At 42.3% G+C, this 18,199-nt stretch overlaps 1 protein-coding gene across 1 annotated transcript in view; it reads left to right on the top strand.

Moving 5' to 3' along the window:
* Positions 1–7,185, top strand: part of LOC117532483 (carbonic anhydrase-related protein 10) — a 40,240-nt gene extending 33,055 nt beyond the window's left edge. Inside the window, exons 4-6 of the mRNA XM_034195832.1 lie at positions 2,121–2,275; positions 2,866–3,040; positions 6,213–7,185. Of these exons, the coding sequence (XP_034051723.1) occupies positions 2,121–2,275; positions 2,866–3,040; positions 6,213–6,235 (353 nt within the window). The 3' untranslated portion in view covers positions 6,236–7,185. The remainder of the gene's footprint in view (positions 1–2,120; positions 2,276–2,865; positions 3,041–6,212) is intronic.
* The last annotated feature ends 11,014 nt before the right edge of the window (positions 7,186–18,199 follow it).

The following is an 18,199-nucleotide window of genomic DNA, read 5'->3' as shown; positions in this document are numbered from 1 at the left end:
AATATAAAAATATAACATAATAAGTACCGTAGAAATAGCTTAAATGTGTATCTGCAGGCAGCTTGAGTTCATTTGCTAATTTAATATTTGTATCTTCCTGTGCTTTAAAGGGATAGTGGAAATCCGCGAATTTTGGGTTTAACTTTTGTATTTTTATAAAAAAGAAGCATAATAAACAATTTTTTTTATTTCATGCGCCTAGTTTCATTTTATTTTCAATTTTACTGCGCCCTCTCAATGAAACGAAATACTTCGGGAATCGTCGGGAATCTTCGGGTGATGACGAGAGCAAAGGAAGACGGGCACAAACAATGGCGGACATTCAATAGCATTTGCATGTGAATAGCCGACCTTTATTATGGTGAATAGATTGTGTTTGTATGGCTGTAGTGCGACAGCAAATGCAGAGAATGGCAGTATCGACGCATGCGTTTCCAAGAAACCCAGCCATTCGTCGTCAGTGGGTGAAATTTGTTCAGATAACACAGGCAAACTTCACGGAGCCGAAGCTGACGAGTAATTCGGCAGTCGTGTGCTCCCGTCATTTTACTGACGATTGTTTCGAGATTCCTCGGTCTCTAGCTCAAATTGAAAGTGGAATACATAAGAAGTGAGTATTTTATTATGTTTTCTTGTTGATTTAATGCATCATTAGCCTGTACCATTTTGTACAACGCCATTTATCCGGTACACAGTGTCGAATGTGTACACTACAGTCATCATATAGACATGATAGACTAACAGTACTGTGAGTACAGCCTACACTTGACAGGCAGCCTGGCTATCCTAGGATGTTGTTTACTTTCTCTTTTCTGGCTGATAGCTCCAGGAATTCGAGGGTCTTACAGTGATGACATTACATGTGTGGAATCTGTGGAGTCTCAGCTTTAAATCGTATATCTTGTTTGTGCAGTTAAGATAGTAATAAGGCATTTCTACCGTGTGTTGTGTGTAAAAAAGCGTTAGCATTAGTTAGCATTGTTTCGCTCAATGCTAATTCAAAGGCTTGGTATTACTCTTGTGTTTTTTTTAGCTAACAATTGTTCTTATTGTCAGTTAGCGGAGTTTCTTACCTTTAAAAGGGTATGAAACATTAATAGTTTCATAAATGTTAAGGAGCCCTGAGACATGTGAGAGAAAAAAAACTGTGGGAGGGGTCCACTGGGGGGACCTTCGGGCTAACTGGTTAACAATGATTAATATTTGTAAAGGCTACAGGTGATCTTAAGATGCGTGAGCTATGCTTAGGGACCTACCAGTCAAGATTATTTGTGCGTAGGGGGTGCATCATCTGGCGCCTGGTCCTGGTCATCCTCGCCATTGCCCATGCCGTGAACCATCACCTCGGGCTCGGGCTCGAACAAATAAGGACGTAATGGTTCATCGTCTGGCCTCAATATTGTCACCATCGTCGCTTACTGAACCGGATTCAGATTCAGTTCCTAAAACGACATTTTCGTAGGAAAGCCGAGAGGATGTATCTGACTCGCTATCATCACTGGATACCTCGTACAATCCTTCTTCTTTGTCTGGTATATTTGCCCTTCCACGTTCATTCTGCATAGACGCCATGGTTTGTTATCGTATCGTCTTCCTGAGTTTTCGTCACTTCCGGTTTAGGCTGAGAAACATTTCGTTTCTAAAAAACTTCGGGGAAGCTGCCAATAAAGTGCTTCTAACATGCGTAAGGCATTTATTATATTTTTTTAATCAGGTGTGATTGTTTTGGTACGTAATTATGCTTGTATATAAGTTAAAACGAAACTATTTGAGGTTCCATTTCCACTATCCCTTTAAGTTGTGAACATGAGTGATGTTACCCTCCAGTTCCCATAGCGATTCCCCATCTGCGTCAGAGACAACAGACCGGATCAGGACCACTCCTCTACTGCAGTGGTGCAGATGATTAGAGGAAGAACAAGAACACTTTTCTGACTTTCACCAGTTTTATTATTCTTGTGAAATCTTTGGAAATAGAACATTTGGTTGAGGGAAATGATTTGAGTCCTCTGGTGGCACCATTTTGATTCTTTTTGTGTTGCTCTATTTGAACATACACATAAAATGTAAAAGCACAGCACTGTCCTGTGATGACTCGTTAAAAGCTTTTCTCCCCACAGATGATGCGTATCTACTGACCAGCCTGAACATAGAGGAGATCTACCCGGAGACGAGTAGTTTCATCACCTACGATGGATCCATGACCACCCCTCCGTGCTTTGAGACCGTCACATGGCTGTTGATGAACAAGCCGGTGTACCTCACACGCATGCAGGTGACCCCCCCCCGCAAACACACATCTCTCTCTGTCTGCTAACCGCTGTGAGGCTTTTACTCCAACACGCTTCTTTTGTCAAATCCTTCATACTTGGAGTATTTTACATGAGGCTGTGGCTCAGTGGGTTAGTGTGCTGAGCTTCAGAATCAGAACACCTTTATTAGTCCCACAGAGGGGAAAGGTACATTGTTACAGCAGAAAAGAGCCACAGACAGCTTAATGTTACCTAACAAGTATTAAAATATTAAAGATAAAACAATTATGATAAAAATTACACAATTTATAAAATACACATCCTGTAATGTTGTGAGGATTTAGCAGCCAGGTATATATTGTAGTTATTAACGGCATATATATATATATATATTGCACATATTGCACATAGTTGGTATTAAACAACAAGGGGTGTTATAGTCTGTGTTGTTGTGTGTGGGGGGCTCTACCAGGGGCCGTGGTTAACTTGGGATCTGGAGAGCTCTGGTTCCATCCCCACTGCAGTCAGCATGTCACTGTGTCCCTGAGTAAGACACTTCCCCCCAAATGATGCCTTGTCCTTTTTCTCTAACGTGCGTTCCCCTCCCTGTTAGATGCACTCCTTGCGGCTGCTGAGCCAGAACCAGCCGTCTCAGATCTTCCTGAGCATGAGCGACAATGTGCGCCCGGTCCAGGAGCTGAACAACCGCTGCATCCGCACCAACATCAACTTCAGCATGCAGGGCAAAGACTGCCCCAACAACCGGGCCCAGAAGCTCCAATACCGAGGTACAAACACAATCAGGTCCCCCTGTCACCATGCAGCACCATCTCTATTCCTTTGGTCTTCATTATTTCTCTCGCTCAGCTGATTATGCAGGCCCATCTGTGCACTCTGTTCATAGCATTAGCACACCTACACTTTTTCAGAACAAAAAGCGACTATGAAGAAGCTCACTTCTATTCTTTTAGAGGTGTAAATGCAGAAAATCAACTATACTGGCAGCTAACATCACATATTCACTTCCTCATCTTCTGTTAAATAAGCACGATCAATACAACTCAACATACTATCATCTTTAAGGGGGAATATTGCTCCTGATGTCATTTTACATTTGACACTCACATTGATTCCAAAACATCATTGCTTGAACTTCACTCACTATTGTACTGAATGAATAAGACATGTAAAGAGCTGGTGTGAGCTGAGGTCTGGGATAAAGCATGCTGACGCTGAACACCTGTTTGGCTCTGAGTGACATATGAAAACTCTCAAAGCTCAATAGAGAGGCAAAGTCCCTCCCCTTCCGGTCAAAACATTTGTCAATTTAAAAGATAATTTTGCAAGTCAAAACATTTCAAATGTGTCGTAAAACTGTGAAGTAACACATTTGTTTGTGTGAAGCGCTCAATGAACTACATCTCTGGTCTCACATACGTCACCAACACCAAGATGGCCGTCACGTTAGCACATTTCACCTCTTTCTTTCAGAATGAGGCGGAAAGTATTAAGAGGTGAAAAATTACTCCAAGTCTGGGCACGTTGAGAGCTGTACATACACACAAGGGGAGTTAGTCGGTTCCGTAAGAGCCAGCATGCGGACCGGGACTCTGGGATTTGTAGTCTTTCTAGTTGCGTATTTTTCATAGTCTTATATTTCAACAGTTTTACAACAAACTGTGACTTTTTTGACACGGAAAATATTTCTTAAGATTGACAAACATCATATGTGTAATTCGTGGCACAATTCAAACGGGATCCAAAGATAAGTTTTCTCTCTCCATTGACTTCAATACATACTGTAACGTTCCCAAGATGAGTCGGAGACAGGCTTGTAGTTATTAGGCTTTAATAACTAGTATTTGAAGACAGATGATAACAGGTCAAGTACACTTCGTGGGTTCTACCGCACACTAACTTATTTCCTAAACCAACCACAAGATATAGCACTGTCTACGTCACAACTCCCCGTCCCCCCCACCAACCACAGGCCCACACCACAGCCACCATCACGGTGCAGCTCTATGATTGGCAGAGAGACGGGGGATGCCTAAGTGGCACCCTGAGTAGCCTATCAGGATCGCTACAATACTTACCTTATTTGACAAACCCCCCCCTCTGTTTCAGCCGATATATCTGGGCAACTGTGCAATGCTGAACACATGTTGAATTTCACTGCTGAAGTATAGATACACTAAAGGCCAAAGGTAGCCCCTGTCCCTGCTATTCACTGTGTTATTTATTATTGTCTTTACATTGAAGTTCAACATTTACTGTACTGTGGCTGACACACACACACATGCACGCGCATACACACCAGTGACGTGCGGTGAGGTTCATGGCTGGTGAGGCACTGACTCTTTCAGAGTCAGATTTACAAATATTATATTTTGACCTTAATCAAATATTCGGTTATTTTCAAAAGCTTTTTTAGTCTGATGCTTCAGATTCATTTTAAACAGACCTGTTCAACAAAAGGATACCCAACATCTAAATATTGGATTGTTCTTTCTTAGTAAGATCCCATTTTCATTACAATGGTGGTCTTACCTTGACTTGAAGATGAAGTCCATGCTATCCTTCTGGACAACAATCTCCATTACTTTTTTGTAAAAGTCCTCCTTATCTTCCTCTAGTTTCAAAAGTCTAGTTTGTTGTTTGCTACCGTCTCTGCGTAGAATAACAGTAGCAACAAGAACTTGTGGGCTCACTGTGCGCCCCCTTCAGTGCGGCAGAGGTTATGGCTGCCTCCTCCTGGTGCTTTTTTCATTGTCGTTGTATGATGAGACCAGCGAGCCTAAATATCATATATACGTGAAATAAGTTATTTAGAGACTATGGATGGCGAGGATAAATGTAATAAAGGGATCTACTAAACATTACATTGGTGACATACAGTGAGATGGTGCAGGCATGCGCTTAGGGCCCGCTTTTCCAGCCAGTTTCTGTGAGGTGACGCATTTTGAGGTGAGGCAGAGCTCATCTGTGCCTCACCTCACCCCACAGTAACTGGCTGGAGCGCGCTCACAAAATAAGTGCCCGCGTTACATTAGTGCCCGCGCTCGAGCAAGTTACTGTGGGTTTACGAGAGGCAGAGCTCGTCCCTGCCTCACTCCTCATCGCTCCCATGTAGTTGTAGCGGAGCTCGGCCAATTTGCTGATTTTGACTATAAAAAGCGATTGGAATCATACAGAAATCACATTTACAACACAGATCAGTGGAGACATGTTATTATTATTACTATTTAGTTTTTCTTTAGTTGTTTTTTCCGTTACATTGGAGTATGGCCAGTCTATGAGTATGACAGGTGAGGCTCTGCCTCCCCTGCCTGCCCTGACTGCACGTCGCTGCTACACACACATCGTGATTGTCATGATTGTCTTTCTGTCCGTCCGTATCTCTCTCTCTCTCAATGTTATGCTCTACTCGACCCACTGAACCCCCATAAAGGACATTTTTATTTTGTGCAGCAACTATGGTGAGATACCCCCCCCCCCCCCCATCCACCTCAAATCGCTCTGGTTTTGGAACAAATGCACACACCAGAGAGGAACCAAAAAAATGCAAAAGTAGACCTGCTTATTCAATGGTTGAGAGATTGTGTATGTGTGTGTGTGTGTGTGTGTGTGTGTGTGTGTGTGTGTGTGCACGGTGTGTGTTTAAAACCTGATTTAGGGAATTGAGATTATGACAACACTCCTGTAATTCCTTTGTTTCAGAAAATCACTTTTTCAATCAAATGTCCTTGTTTACTTGTGTTTTGGATATGAATTTCACTAAATGCTGCAACTCCACCCACACACCAGGGCATCCACTGCAGGGCCATTCCTTTTGAACTACATGCTATTGCTAAAGATGAAATATGGTGTAGGGAGAATAATGCCGGAGAACAGTTGAACTGTGGAGAGCTCGCAAATATAAATCAGTATTCTAACTCCTGTCTTTCTCCTCTCTTCCAGTGAACGAGTGGTTGCTAAAGTAGCCTCCCTTGGCTGAGCATGGAGACGGGTGTCAGACGTGGAGAGAGGAAGAGGATGGAGGAGAGGAAGAGCCCGTGCTGCATCTCATCTAAGATTATGTCATGGCATTGTATAAAGACAAACAGCACAGGACATTATAAGGAACTTTGTATTGCGAGCAAAAAGACACACATTGAACAGTTTAAACCCTCTAACACATGTTACCAAGCCCTGTCCCCACTGTACAACTATATCTATACAGACATTTTGATACCAATACTTTTTTGGGACAAAACCAAAAAAAAGACACTTGGAAAGAAACAAAAAAGAATATTGATAGCATCCCAACTAATATGAGAATGATGGGACTTAAAGCCTTTGTACATAAACATTTTGCTATCAGTGGGAACATCCAAGGACTAAGTCACTGCCCCCCCCCCCCCCCCCCTCCCCCCCGAAGTGGTCGGCCTCACACGGCTGCTGCATCACAGTCACAACCCAGGCATGCAATCAGAAAACCAACAGAGGGAACCAAGCCTTACCTTGCCATTTTCCAAAACCAGAGTCATGTCATGGAGACGAGCGAATATTTACAGGCTTTCTTACGGCCTCAGAACAACCGGTGTCTTTGCCTCGTTTGTACATATTATTATTATCAATACTTCAGAAAAATGAATATGTAAAGAAAAGTAATGAATTAACATTCAAAAGATATATAAAGAGGATTTTAAAAAAAGACAAAAAGTTGTGAATTTTAAAAAGCTTGGCGCAGTCCTCCTGAAGTTCTCAGCCCGAGCCGATGCCTTTTTCTGTTTTATTGTTTACAATGGTCATACACTGTGTTTGAGTAATGTTATCCGCCCAATAAATGTGTCTGGACAGTTCACTTTGGAAAATGCTTCACTATATGAGGATCTGACTTATTGTACCTGTACCTGTTTTGTACTGTTCCATATTAAATGTGTTGATATGTCAATGTTTCCCTCAGAGGCATGCTCAATAACACTGTCTTCACCAAGCCAGCGTCGCTAAGGTTACAGAGGGGTCACAATCAGTCTGTTGTCAGTACTGTGAACCCAGAAATGTTGAGTATTACCACGAGCAGTGTTGCTACCATTGGATAGAGAGCACAACATGGAAATTATTACCTCTACATATTTTTTTCAAATAAGCATTCTGTACAATTCAAATGATCAAGACATTAATCAAAATCAGTCCACCAACCTCCACTTTCTGGTTAAAACTGTATATAGATTCAGCATCCTTAATAACCCTCAAAACCACGAAGAAATTATCCAAAAATATGTTTTTTTTAACTATTGTCCACGCTACAATGCTAATTGATGCTAACTAACCCAACTTACCGCTAACTGTGCACATTTGAAACTGCATCCGGCAGTTTCTATGTGCTGGGGACCCGTACTAAACATTTCTATCATAAAACTCTGGGGTATACTCAACATTTCCGGGTTCACAACAGGACTCTATGAGCTGGTAAATAGAATATATTAGGGCAGCATCTTCTCACTGAAGCTCTTTGTGAATGACATGAGTCTCCTGATCATACTGCTGCAGCTCAGTCCACCTTTATTCCCATTGTTGGTCTGACGCGGGTGAAGCTTGTCAGCCTGCACAGGAAGATCTGTCAAATCACATTAGGGGGACAAAAAGAGAGGAACCTCCGCTGCTGTGCTCATGAGGGTGCAGGCTTTATAATACAGGTACCATGTTGACTGTCAACAAGAAGAGGAAGTCAGGCAGGAGTCTACTTCTGGTTTGATAGGTGGTTATCAAAGATCAAATTAAATCAATGATTGTGTAGAATGTGGATTGTTAACCCCAGACACATCTTTCACTTTCTCAGCAGGTCAATGACAGCTGCACTTCCTCCAATGCCCACTAACACATCCAGGTTTAAATGCTCATCTTGAGTAGTTTATGTGAACCGGATGTTTTTTTAGTTTTACTCATCTGTTTGAATTATAATAAGGAATACAGTTATCCATAATAATAAATAATAAAATAATAAGGGCTTTCCAGGTTAAAAAGATTTACAGAAGGATATTAAAGAAACCCATGCACTCTTACAAAGCAGTTGATTGTAAAGAAATGTTAACATATATAAACAAATATGATTCCAATATATGAGGTGATGTCATAAAAGGCAGATAGACATTACGAAAATGATGGACCATACAACACTAGGACATCAAGACCTTGAGGAACATCATACAAAAAATGATGTTTCAATATTTCGTATTTCGTATCTGGACGTGGGCTGCTGTGTAGCTCACTTTGGTAGAGCTGGAGGAGCGATCACTGGATCAGACCCCACTGGGAGCACATGGGTTTGTTTTGACCCAGGGAACATTTACGCATGTCATCCCCTCTGTCTCACCCTTACAGCTGTGTCTCTCCAATTATAATAATAATAATACATTTTATTTCTATAGCGCTTTTCTTGTACCCAAAGACGCTTTAAATATTTTTAATTACATTTTTATTATATTAATTATTAATTATGAGGTCAAGTATTTAAATATGGTGTCACTACAATAAGATGGCGACTATGGAGACCATAATTGAGCTCATTAAAACCACAAGAGTCCAGTCACAGGTATCCTTGTGTGCACTCACCATAGTAATACAGGTGTCTTTTGTTCAGTTTTATTCGAAAGTACGTATAAAAAAAAGCAAGCCATTTTCACTAGCCAAAATTAACCTGCCAAATACTCTCACAGTAAAGGTGAATTAGGATGCACCTTGTTAACTAAGCGAGCTAGGTAGCATTAGCATTGGCTGCTAACTTTGCTTTTGTCCAGCTCCATCCTCTCTCAAAACATGGTTTCTTCTGGCACCAAAGATGGTGATGGCCAACAACCAAACTCATGGCTTCTAAACTGTATTCCACAAACCAATTGGTGACTACGTCCGGTATATGAATAAATATATTTGATAGAATAATACACAGTCTATGAGCCAAACATCTGGACCTCTTGCAATATGATTTCATCCTGAAATGATTGTAATTGTACATGAAACAGCACAGTACTAAGAGTTGTAGTTGACTGTAGCTACATTTCTTTCAATTACTCCTCACAATATCTTAAAGGGGACCTATCATGCAAAATGCACTTTTTGATGTCTTTTATACATAAATATGTGTCCCCGGTGTGTCAGGGAACTCACAAAGTGTCAGAAAACAAAACCCTTTCTCTTTTCCTCCGTACCCACATCTCTAAAAAGAAAAGAAAAAGGGGGGGTCTAACAAGCAGATCCAGAATTTGCGACATCCGGCCGACGTGACACGTCCCAACCTATCGTCTCCGGCACACGTGACACGTCCCAACTTATAGAGAGCCGAAGTCCCTCCCTTTCTGGTGGAATTCCATGGGACCTTATTTCGGAAGAATTATGTATTGAAGTCAATGGCGAGAGAAAAATTCTCTTTCGATCCCGTTTGAATTGTGCCACGAATTACACATATGATGTTTGTCAATCTTAAAAAATCACTTCCATGTAAAAAAAGTCACAGTTTGTCATAAAACTGTTGAAATATAAGACTATGAAAAATACGCAACTAGAAAGACTACAAATCCAAGAGTCGCGTAAGTGATGTCATAATTTATTCGCTCCACTAAATATAAGAGATAGCTCAAATAAGATAACTTTAACAAGATGCCTGTGTGCTTTGAACCAGGTTGTAATCATACCAGCAATGGGTCTTGCTCGTTCTTTCGCTTCCCGTCTGATGAAAGGACCAGGAGTGGCTGGATCAAGTTAGCTACCTAGCTAGTAGCAAGCCCGTTAGTTAGCATTACAGCCTTAGCCTTTTCATTTTTGTTAGCCTTAACATGAAGAAACACTAAGTAACCCAAAATGTTAAACAGTAAGAGTAGTCATGATGGGAAATATTTCGTGAACTCTTTGAAGAGTACTGTCACACCGGTGTGATCATTCTGTAATACACCATTTAAGCCTGGATGCCCCCGTCCCCGGGGCAGACATGCTAACGATAATTGTTCTGTCCTCATCAGGACATTGTTGTTCATTTGTTGGATTTGTCTCCCCCTGCTGGCGGTAGTCGTAATGTGTAGAATATGTACCATGTGACCTAGTGAATAAGGAAGCTGCATGTGAACAGGACAGCCACATGCTTTTTTGGTGACCACAATCTGCCCTAATCCTTGACGTTCCGTGCCTTTGGTCGCATTATTGGTATGTACAATTGATATAAACGTAGTGTTCTTTCATTTACAATGAATATGTTTATAGAGAATAGTTTGAGATGATAGTTAATGTGTGTTGTAAATTCCTCTGTAGAACTACCGTTAGCCACAGCCATAATTTTGTGCTACAGCCACGTGTGTGTATGTTCTTTGGTGTTGATTCAACGTATAATGTGTGTAAATATTCTTCCGCATATTTATGTACTTCTTGTATTGTGTTTATTTCCTAGTTTCACCCTTTCTTCAAGATTAAAAGCGATTAAACGACATATACGGTCTCTAGTCCTTGATGGTGGAAGGTGTTTAGCTGGCAGTCAAAGTGCACAAGAGATACGTGCACGTAGGACGACACAGTGAAACAATAATGCGACCAAAGGCACGGAACGTCAAGGATTATGTCAGATTGTGAAAGTCACAACACAGCCCTACATCCAGGACCCCCAACCTGGAAGGCCACAGACCCTGCCATAGAGTATGGCGGGGAGGATGAAAGTACACCTGCCAACATTGCAGCCCTGTGTACCAGTGTCTGCGGTGGGGACCTGAGCGGCAAGTCATGTTCCAAGATCTGTCTCGTCAAAGTCTTCCATTCAAGTTATCCAGACAAAGCACTAAAGCTTTATGCCATCCTCGACGATCAAAGTAACAGGTCACTTGCTTGACCAGAGTTTTTTTATCTTTTCAAGATACAAGGCCCCAAGTCACCTTACTCACTGAAGACATGCGCAGGAGTGGTAGAGACAGCTGGAAGAAGAGCGACTGATTTCCAAATCGAATCTCTTGATGGACAGGTTCGTGTATCCCTCCCTACGCTAATTGAGTGTAACGAGATTCCTGACAACAGATCAGAAATTCCCACTCCAGAAGCTGCTCTCCACCATGCACACCTAAAATCTGTAGCTCTTCAGATTCCTAAGATGGACAACCAAGCCCCAATACTGCTTCTCCTTGGAAGAGACATAATAAGACTACACAAAGTGCGGGAACAGATTAATGGTCCCCACGATGCACCTTATGCTCAGAGGCTCGACCTCGGATGGGTACTTGTGGGAGAGGTCTGTTTGGGAAAAGTCCACAAGCCATCCATCGTGAACATTTTCCTCACAAACATGCTAGAGAACGGTCGTCCATCTCTGTTTCAACCTTGTCCAAATCGCCTACTCATCAAAGAAAGATACAGCGACTCTAGGTCAACTGAGCTCACAAAGAGCTACTTCAGTGATGAGACCGCCTGTGACAAAGGAGAAGACCATCTTGGGTGTACAGTGTTCCAAAGAACTAAGGAAGATAACAAAATAGCTCCCTCGATTGAAGACAAGGTGTTCATAAAGACCATGGAACAAGGATTCCGAAAGGATGACGCCAACAACTGGGTTGCCCCTCTCCCCTTCAGGACACAGAGGCGACGTCTTCCAGACAATCGAGCACAGGCAATCAAACGCCTCTCTGCACTCAGACGCAACTTTGACAGAAAACCGGAGATGAGAGACCATTTCTTCCTTTTCATGTAAAAGATATTCGAAAATGACCATGCAGAGATCGCTCCCCCTCTGAAGGACAATGAAGAACATTGTTACCTTCCTACCTTTGGTGTGTACCACCCGAAAAAACCTGGACAGATTCGTGTGGTATTTGACTCTAGCGCACAGTACGAAGGAGTTTCACTTAATGATGTTCTACTAACAGGCCCAGACCTTAACAACACCCTTCTCTGGGTCCTGATTCGCTTCAGAAAAGAGGCCATCGCAATAACAGCGGACATTCAACAAATGTTCCACTCTTTCCTGGTCAGAGAGGAAGACGGGAACTTTTTGAGGTTCCTTTGGTTTAAGGACATCGACATTAACAAGGACATCATCGAGTTCCGTATGAAGGTGCATGTTTTCGGCAACAGCCCGTCTCCAGCTGTTGCTATCTACGGCCTTAAACGTTCAGCGCTGGACGACGAGTCTGGTTTCGAGTCGGATGTCAAGCAATTCATAGATCGAGACTTCTACGTGGATGACGGCTTGAAGTCGCTGCCCTCCGAAGAAGCTGCCATCAGCTTACTGAAAAGAACACAGGACATTCTAGCCTGCTCAAACCTCAGATTACACAATATTGCTTCGAACTGCAGTGAGGTGATGAAAGCCTTCCCTTCACAAGACTATGCGAACAACCTAAAAGGTCTAGAGCTCAGCACAGACACGTTGCCCATGCAACGTAGCCTCGGGATCATTTGGGACCTGCAAAGGGACAAGTTCACATTCCGGGTTGCGGATGATGATAAACCATTCACACGTCGGGGTGTTCTATCTACAGTGAACAGCTTATACGACCCTCTGGGATTCGTAGCCCCTGTTACCATTCAGGGCAAAGCTATCCTCCGTGAGCTCACCACGGAAAGTGGTGACTGGGAATCTCCTCTACCACATGACAAAATGAAACTCTGGACAGCATGGAGAGACTCACTGGAAGATCTCGAAAGCCTCCAAATCCCCTGAATATATGCACCAGCGTCTCCTTCTGGGGCTCAACGACGAGAGCTTTGTATCTTCTGCGATGCATCAACCAAAGCCATAGCTGCAGTTGCCTATATCAAAGTCACTGATGTCGAAGGAAAACAACACACAGGCTTTGTTTTGGGTAAGGCAAAACTCGCACCACGACCAGAACACACAATACCAAGATTGGAGCTGTGTGCTGCGGTACTGGCTGTAGAGTTAGCCGAGCTTGTCACATCAGAAATTGATGTTGAGCTGAATACTACAAGTTTCTATACAGATAGCAAGGTCGTGTTGGGTTACATCTACAACGAGACTAGGCGGTTCTACGTCCACGTCAGCAATAGAGTTCACCGCATTCGAAGATCATCACAACCTCAACAGTGGCACTATGTTCCTACCCATCTCAACCCTGCAGATCATGGGACGAGAGCTGTTCCTGCAGCTCTTCTCAAAGATACAACATGGCTGACAGGGCCAACATTTCTGAAAAAACGTGAGCAGAATCTTCATTGTGAAGATTTGTTTGAAATCGCTGACCCAGGATTAGATCCAGAAGTCCGGCCTCAAGTCTCGACACTGAGCACCACTGCCTCAAACCCACAGCTTGGATCACAGCGATTTGAGAGGTTCTCCAGCTGGAAATCATTGATTTGCGCCATTGCTCGTTTGGTTCACGTGGCTCAGTCCTTCAAGAAAGTACCATCTACAAGACACAGCAACAGCCACGTGTGTGTATGTTCTTTGGTGTTGATTCAACGTATAATGTGTGTAAATATTCTTCCGCATATTTATGTACTTCTTGTATTGTGTTTATTTCCTAGTTTCACCCTTTCTTCAAGATTAAAAGCGATTAAACGACATCTACGGTCTCTAGTCCTTGATGGTGGAAGGTGTTTAGCTGGCAGTCAAAGTGCACAAGAGATACGTGCACGTAGGACGACACAATAATGCTACATTAGCATCGCCGATCTTTTCTACTTCATGCTATCTGCACAAATGGTTAATATTGAACATTAAAAAGATCAGGCAGTTCAGGGAGAATCGAAGGCAGGCAGGCAGCTTTGCATGACATTCTTCTGGACGTGTTTCATTTTGGTGATAGTGAGGGTAGTCGATCCCTTTTTGGCAAGACAGTAGTGAAGTAGTAGTAGTGACGGCCATCTTGGTGTTGGTGACGTGTGTTGTGCGAGACCAGAGATGTAGTTCATTGAGCGGTTTCACACAAAATAAAGTGTTACTTCGCAGTTTTACGACAAACTTTTTTGACTTGTATTATTTATTGAAGTCAATGGCGAGAGAAAGATTATCTTTCGATCCCGTTTGAATTGTGCCACAAATTACACATAGCATATGATGTTTGTCAATTTAAAAGATAATTGTGCAAGTCAAAAAAATTAAAATGTGTCGTAAAACTGTGAAGTAACACTTTTTTGTGTTTGAAACCGCTCAATGAACTACAACTCTGGTCTTGCAAAATACACGTCACCAACACCAAGACGGCCGTCACGTTAGCACGTTTCACCTCTTTCTTTCACAATGCGGCGAAAAGTATTAAACGAGGAGAAAATCACTACAAGACTGGGAGTGTTGAGAGCTGCATATATACAAAAGGGGAGTAACAGCCGAGGTGAGTGTTAAATTAGTGTAATGTGTAACGTTAATGTCATCTAGCTAACGTGACTTGTATTGTGCGAGACCAGAGATGTAGTTAATTGAGCGATTTCACACACAAATAAGTGTAACTTTACAGTTTTACGACAAACTGTGACTTTTTTTACTTGGAAATTATTTTTTAAGATTGACAAACATCATATGTGTAATTCATGGCACAATTCAAACGGGATCGAATGATAACTTTTCTCTCGCCATTGACATACATAATTTTCCGAAATAAGGTCCCATGGAGTTCCACTGGAAAGGGAGGGACTTTGCCACTCTATTCAGCAGGATGTCTGCTGGAGGCTTAGAGTAAAGTTGTTATATATATACTGTATATATATATAATACATATAATGGCACTGTTCTAGCGGTAAACACTTAAGAAAGAACATGTCAGTTGTGATAAATATATTGCATTCACTGTAACTGCTTCATAATAAAGAAGGCCACCCCATGTTTTGGTGGTTGAATGCTTTTTATAAGAACCATTATTATTACCATTATTAACTCACAAATAGTGATAAAGTAGTAGCTCCACACTTTCGGCCCTCTGCACACGTGGCAAATTGCTGCATCACGTTGGTCTGACTTTCAGAAAGTTGTTCAGACACTTCCTTTTAAACATACTGAATACTTATTCGCCCAGCATCACTGGCCTCAATAAACATCTTACAACTGAATGGGAGAAAATCCTTGCAGGGAAATTCCACAACACATGTTGATTTTAGAGTGTCAGATTTCACTGTGGCAGTGGCGAGCCGTCAGGGCCCTCTAGGCCCTCTCTGAGGGCCTAAGATATTCTACAAAATAATATTTAAAAACATTACAAAATATATATATTTTTTTATATATTTAAAAAATATATTTTTTTAGTTATATTTTTCATTAGTTTTACCAAAAATAACTTGATTTAATTGTATTTAAAATAACATTTCCAAAGAAATAAATCCTTCGAATCTGCCTATTCAGTTTCTGTTTGAATGTGAAGGGTTAAATGAAAGAAGCTCCTTTACCCGTCTCTGCGAGTTACTTTGAAGATAGGAGGTGATTGGTTGTCCTGCTGTAAATTCACGGAGGGCCAGCTACAGTAACTGAACGAGAGAGTAATGTCAAATGACAGTACAATTGACCAATCAAATCTTCCCTCGAAATGGGTGGGTTTTATTATCGCGGACTTTATGACAAGTTCTGCCCGCTGTGAAGCTTTTCTTGTTTCCATAGCAACAACAATTTCCTGTCACCAGCGTAAACTCGCCTTCAAAATAAAAGCATGCCAAATTACACTTAAGACATACAACTGCAACAACTGCAACAAAAGTAACAAACACAATGCAATATCCTTTTCAATTTCAAAGAATACAAATTGGGTTATTTACAGGTGTTGTTTTGTGTGGTAGATGGTCGCTTTCATTGATGCGTTTTGCACCCCGGGCCGTTGTTGATATTCCGCTGAAGTATACGCTATGACGTAATGACTCTTTTTTTTTTTTTTTTAGGGAAGGGGTGGGGGTCAGAGGGCTTAGGGATAAAAGTCACTTCTCGCCACTGCACTGTGGTGATGATGGTGTGATGTTTGGAGGTCCATTTCAATGTTACAGTTCTGTCATCCAAAAATGAATGTGGGCGTTTATGATAGTAAGTATACTTAAATGTTATAGTGCAAAGGAGCTGATGTATCTAGAGGTGTTACTATTGCAATATTTTGTATTACAGGAATAAAATATAAAGTATAAAATATTTGTAAATGGCTGGGAGCTAATTAACCTGCCAAATAACCTCCATATAATAAGGGTCTGCTTAATGCCCCTTCACTGTTCTGTTTTTGATTGGAAAAGTGTATCATTACAAGATGGTACAGTAAATGTATTTTGATAGGATGGACCAAGTATGAGGAGAATATACTGAAGTAGTTATTGGACTTTGTGGCCTTTCTTGTATTACAATGCTCACTACATCGGTTAAGCCTAACATATGAACACAAAAACTCGTCCAGACCTTGATGGATTTATACACAGTCTGGCCTTGTGTGTTGGCTCGGCAGATCGACCCCTCGCTCCCTGCACTCCTTCATCTCCCAATGAATTCAGGACGCCTCTTCACTTTGCTTTTGAGAGAAATACGGCATGAAAGCATGGGGGAGTTCACATTCACATTTTCAGTTTACTATTTGATCTGTGCCCTTTTTTTCTATCAATCTGTATTGAAAAGATAGCAAAAGGGGGAGCTGAGGGGAGGGTTTACAGCGCCCAAGGTTACGGAGGCCATTAATCTACCTGAAGTAGGAGAGGCAGGATTGTGCCATAGCTAGTGGATGAACAAATAAACGACAAATGATTCAATGCTCCCTCCCCAACCACCGACTCCAATGATCATCTCACCCCGACAAATAATCAGTTTGGCCCCTGTGACTCTGCTGTAGATCTCTCCGGGCTCGGCCCCTCCCTGGCCCTGCCAAAAGGAATGGTTGTTATGAGGTGTGGATGAAACGCTGCTCTCAGATGTTCAGCACACTTAATAATATTATACTCATAAAAGCCGTGATACACCGATGGTACGCTGGGAGTTGAGTAGAGCTGAACAGCTGCTGAGCCAAATCGAAAATGTGCACATCTGTGTGTGTGTGTGTGTGTGTGTGTGGACTCTGGAGACACCTGTCCAGATGTGTCTCAGCAGAGCTCTCAGTCGCCCTGCTGCAGAGTCAAACTTCCTCTTTGATTTAATCACGAGAATGCTGGAGTCCATACCTGGAAGTGTTGGGGCTTATATCCATTACACTGACTTTTGTCTAACCCTCATTCACCAGTACAACCAAAGGCTCTCAGTCCTCATGCTCCATAAAAATGTCAATAACGGATCAGCATCATCTATTATGGGTGGAAACAAAGGAGCCTAACCATAGTAACAGGATTAACAGATAAAGAATAAAAAAGGATACATTGATTGGGTTCAGTGTAAACATAATTTAAAAGCAAATGTTTCAGTCCTTTTACAAAATGCACGAGTGCTATATAAGAGCAACACTTAACAAGACCAAGGTGATATACTCTGTGCTGGGAGAACCATATTTCTAAAAGGCTTGTTGAGACGGCACTGTTGTTTAGAAACAATCAACGAGAAGATGATATTCCAGTTATATCTCACACAGGCTCCGCCCTCTACTGGACTCTATGGGTACTACCTCTCAACCATACTATGCGAGCATTCATCAACTGAGATGTCTATAACCGTAGCCAGCCCCCTGGGGTGGGCCTACCTGAATGCGCGCGCAAGCCCACCATATATAAGGCGGCCTCGCCTCCTGGCTGTCATCCTTTTCTCTTCAGCGAGCAAGGAAACAACTGAGCTAAGACGAGAAAATACAGAAAGAAGAAGTTTGAGATCATGGACTCACCACTGTTGGAGCAACGACCCTGCACTTTGTGCCCAGGCTTAATTGCAGGTGCCAATCTCCACCGCCACTGCTTCGAGTGCCTGGGGCCTGATCATGCGGCGGCAGGCGTTGCAGGCCTGGGACTGGATCAGGCCGGCCGCCGCATGGTCAGGCCCCAGGTCCTGCGGCTCAGCCGCCGCCGCCGCCTGGCGCACTTCCAGTGTATGTCTCGCCGGAAGAGGC

Source organism: Gymnodraco acuticeps, unplaced genomic scaffold (assembly GCF_902827175.1).
Source record: "Gymnodraco acuticeps unplaced genomic scaffold, fGymAcu1.1, whole genome shotgun sequence".
Lineage (NCBI taxonomy): Eukaryota > Metazoa > Chordata > Actinopteri > Perciformes > Bathydraconidae > Gymnodraco > Gymnodraco acuticeps.
Note: the sequence above shows the minus strand (reverse complement) of the source record. Positions and strands in the feature narration are given on the sequence as shown.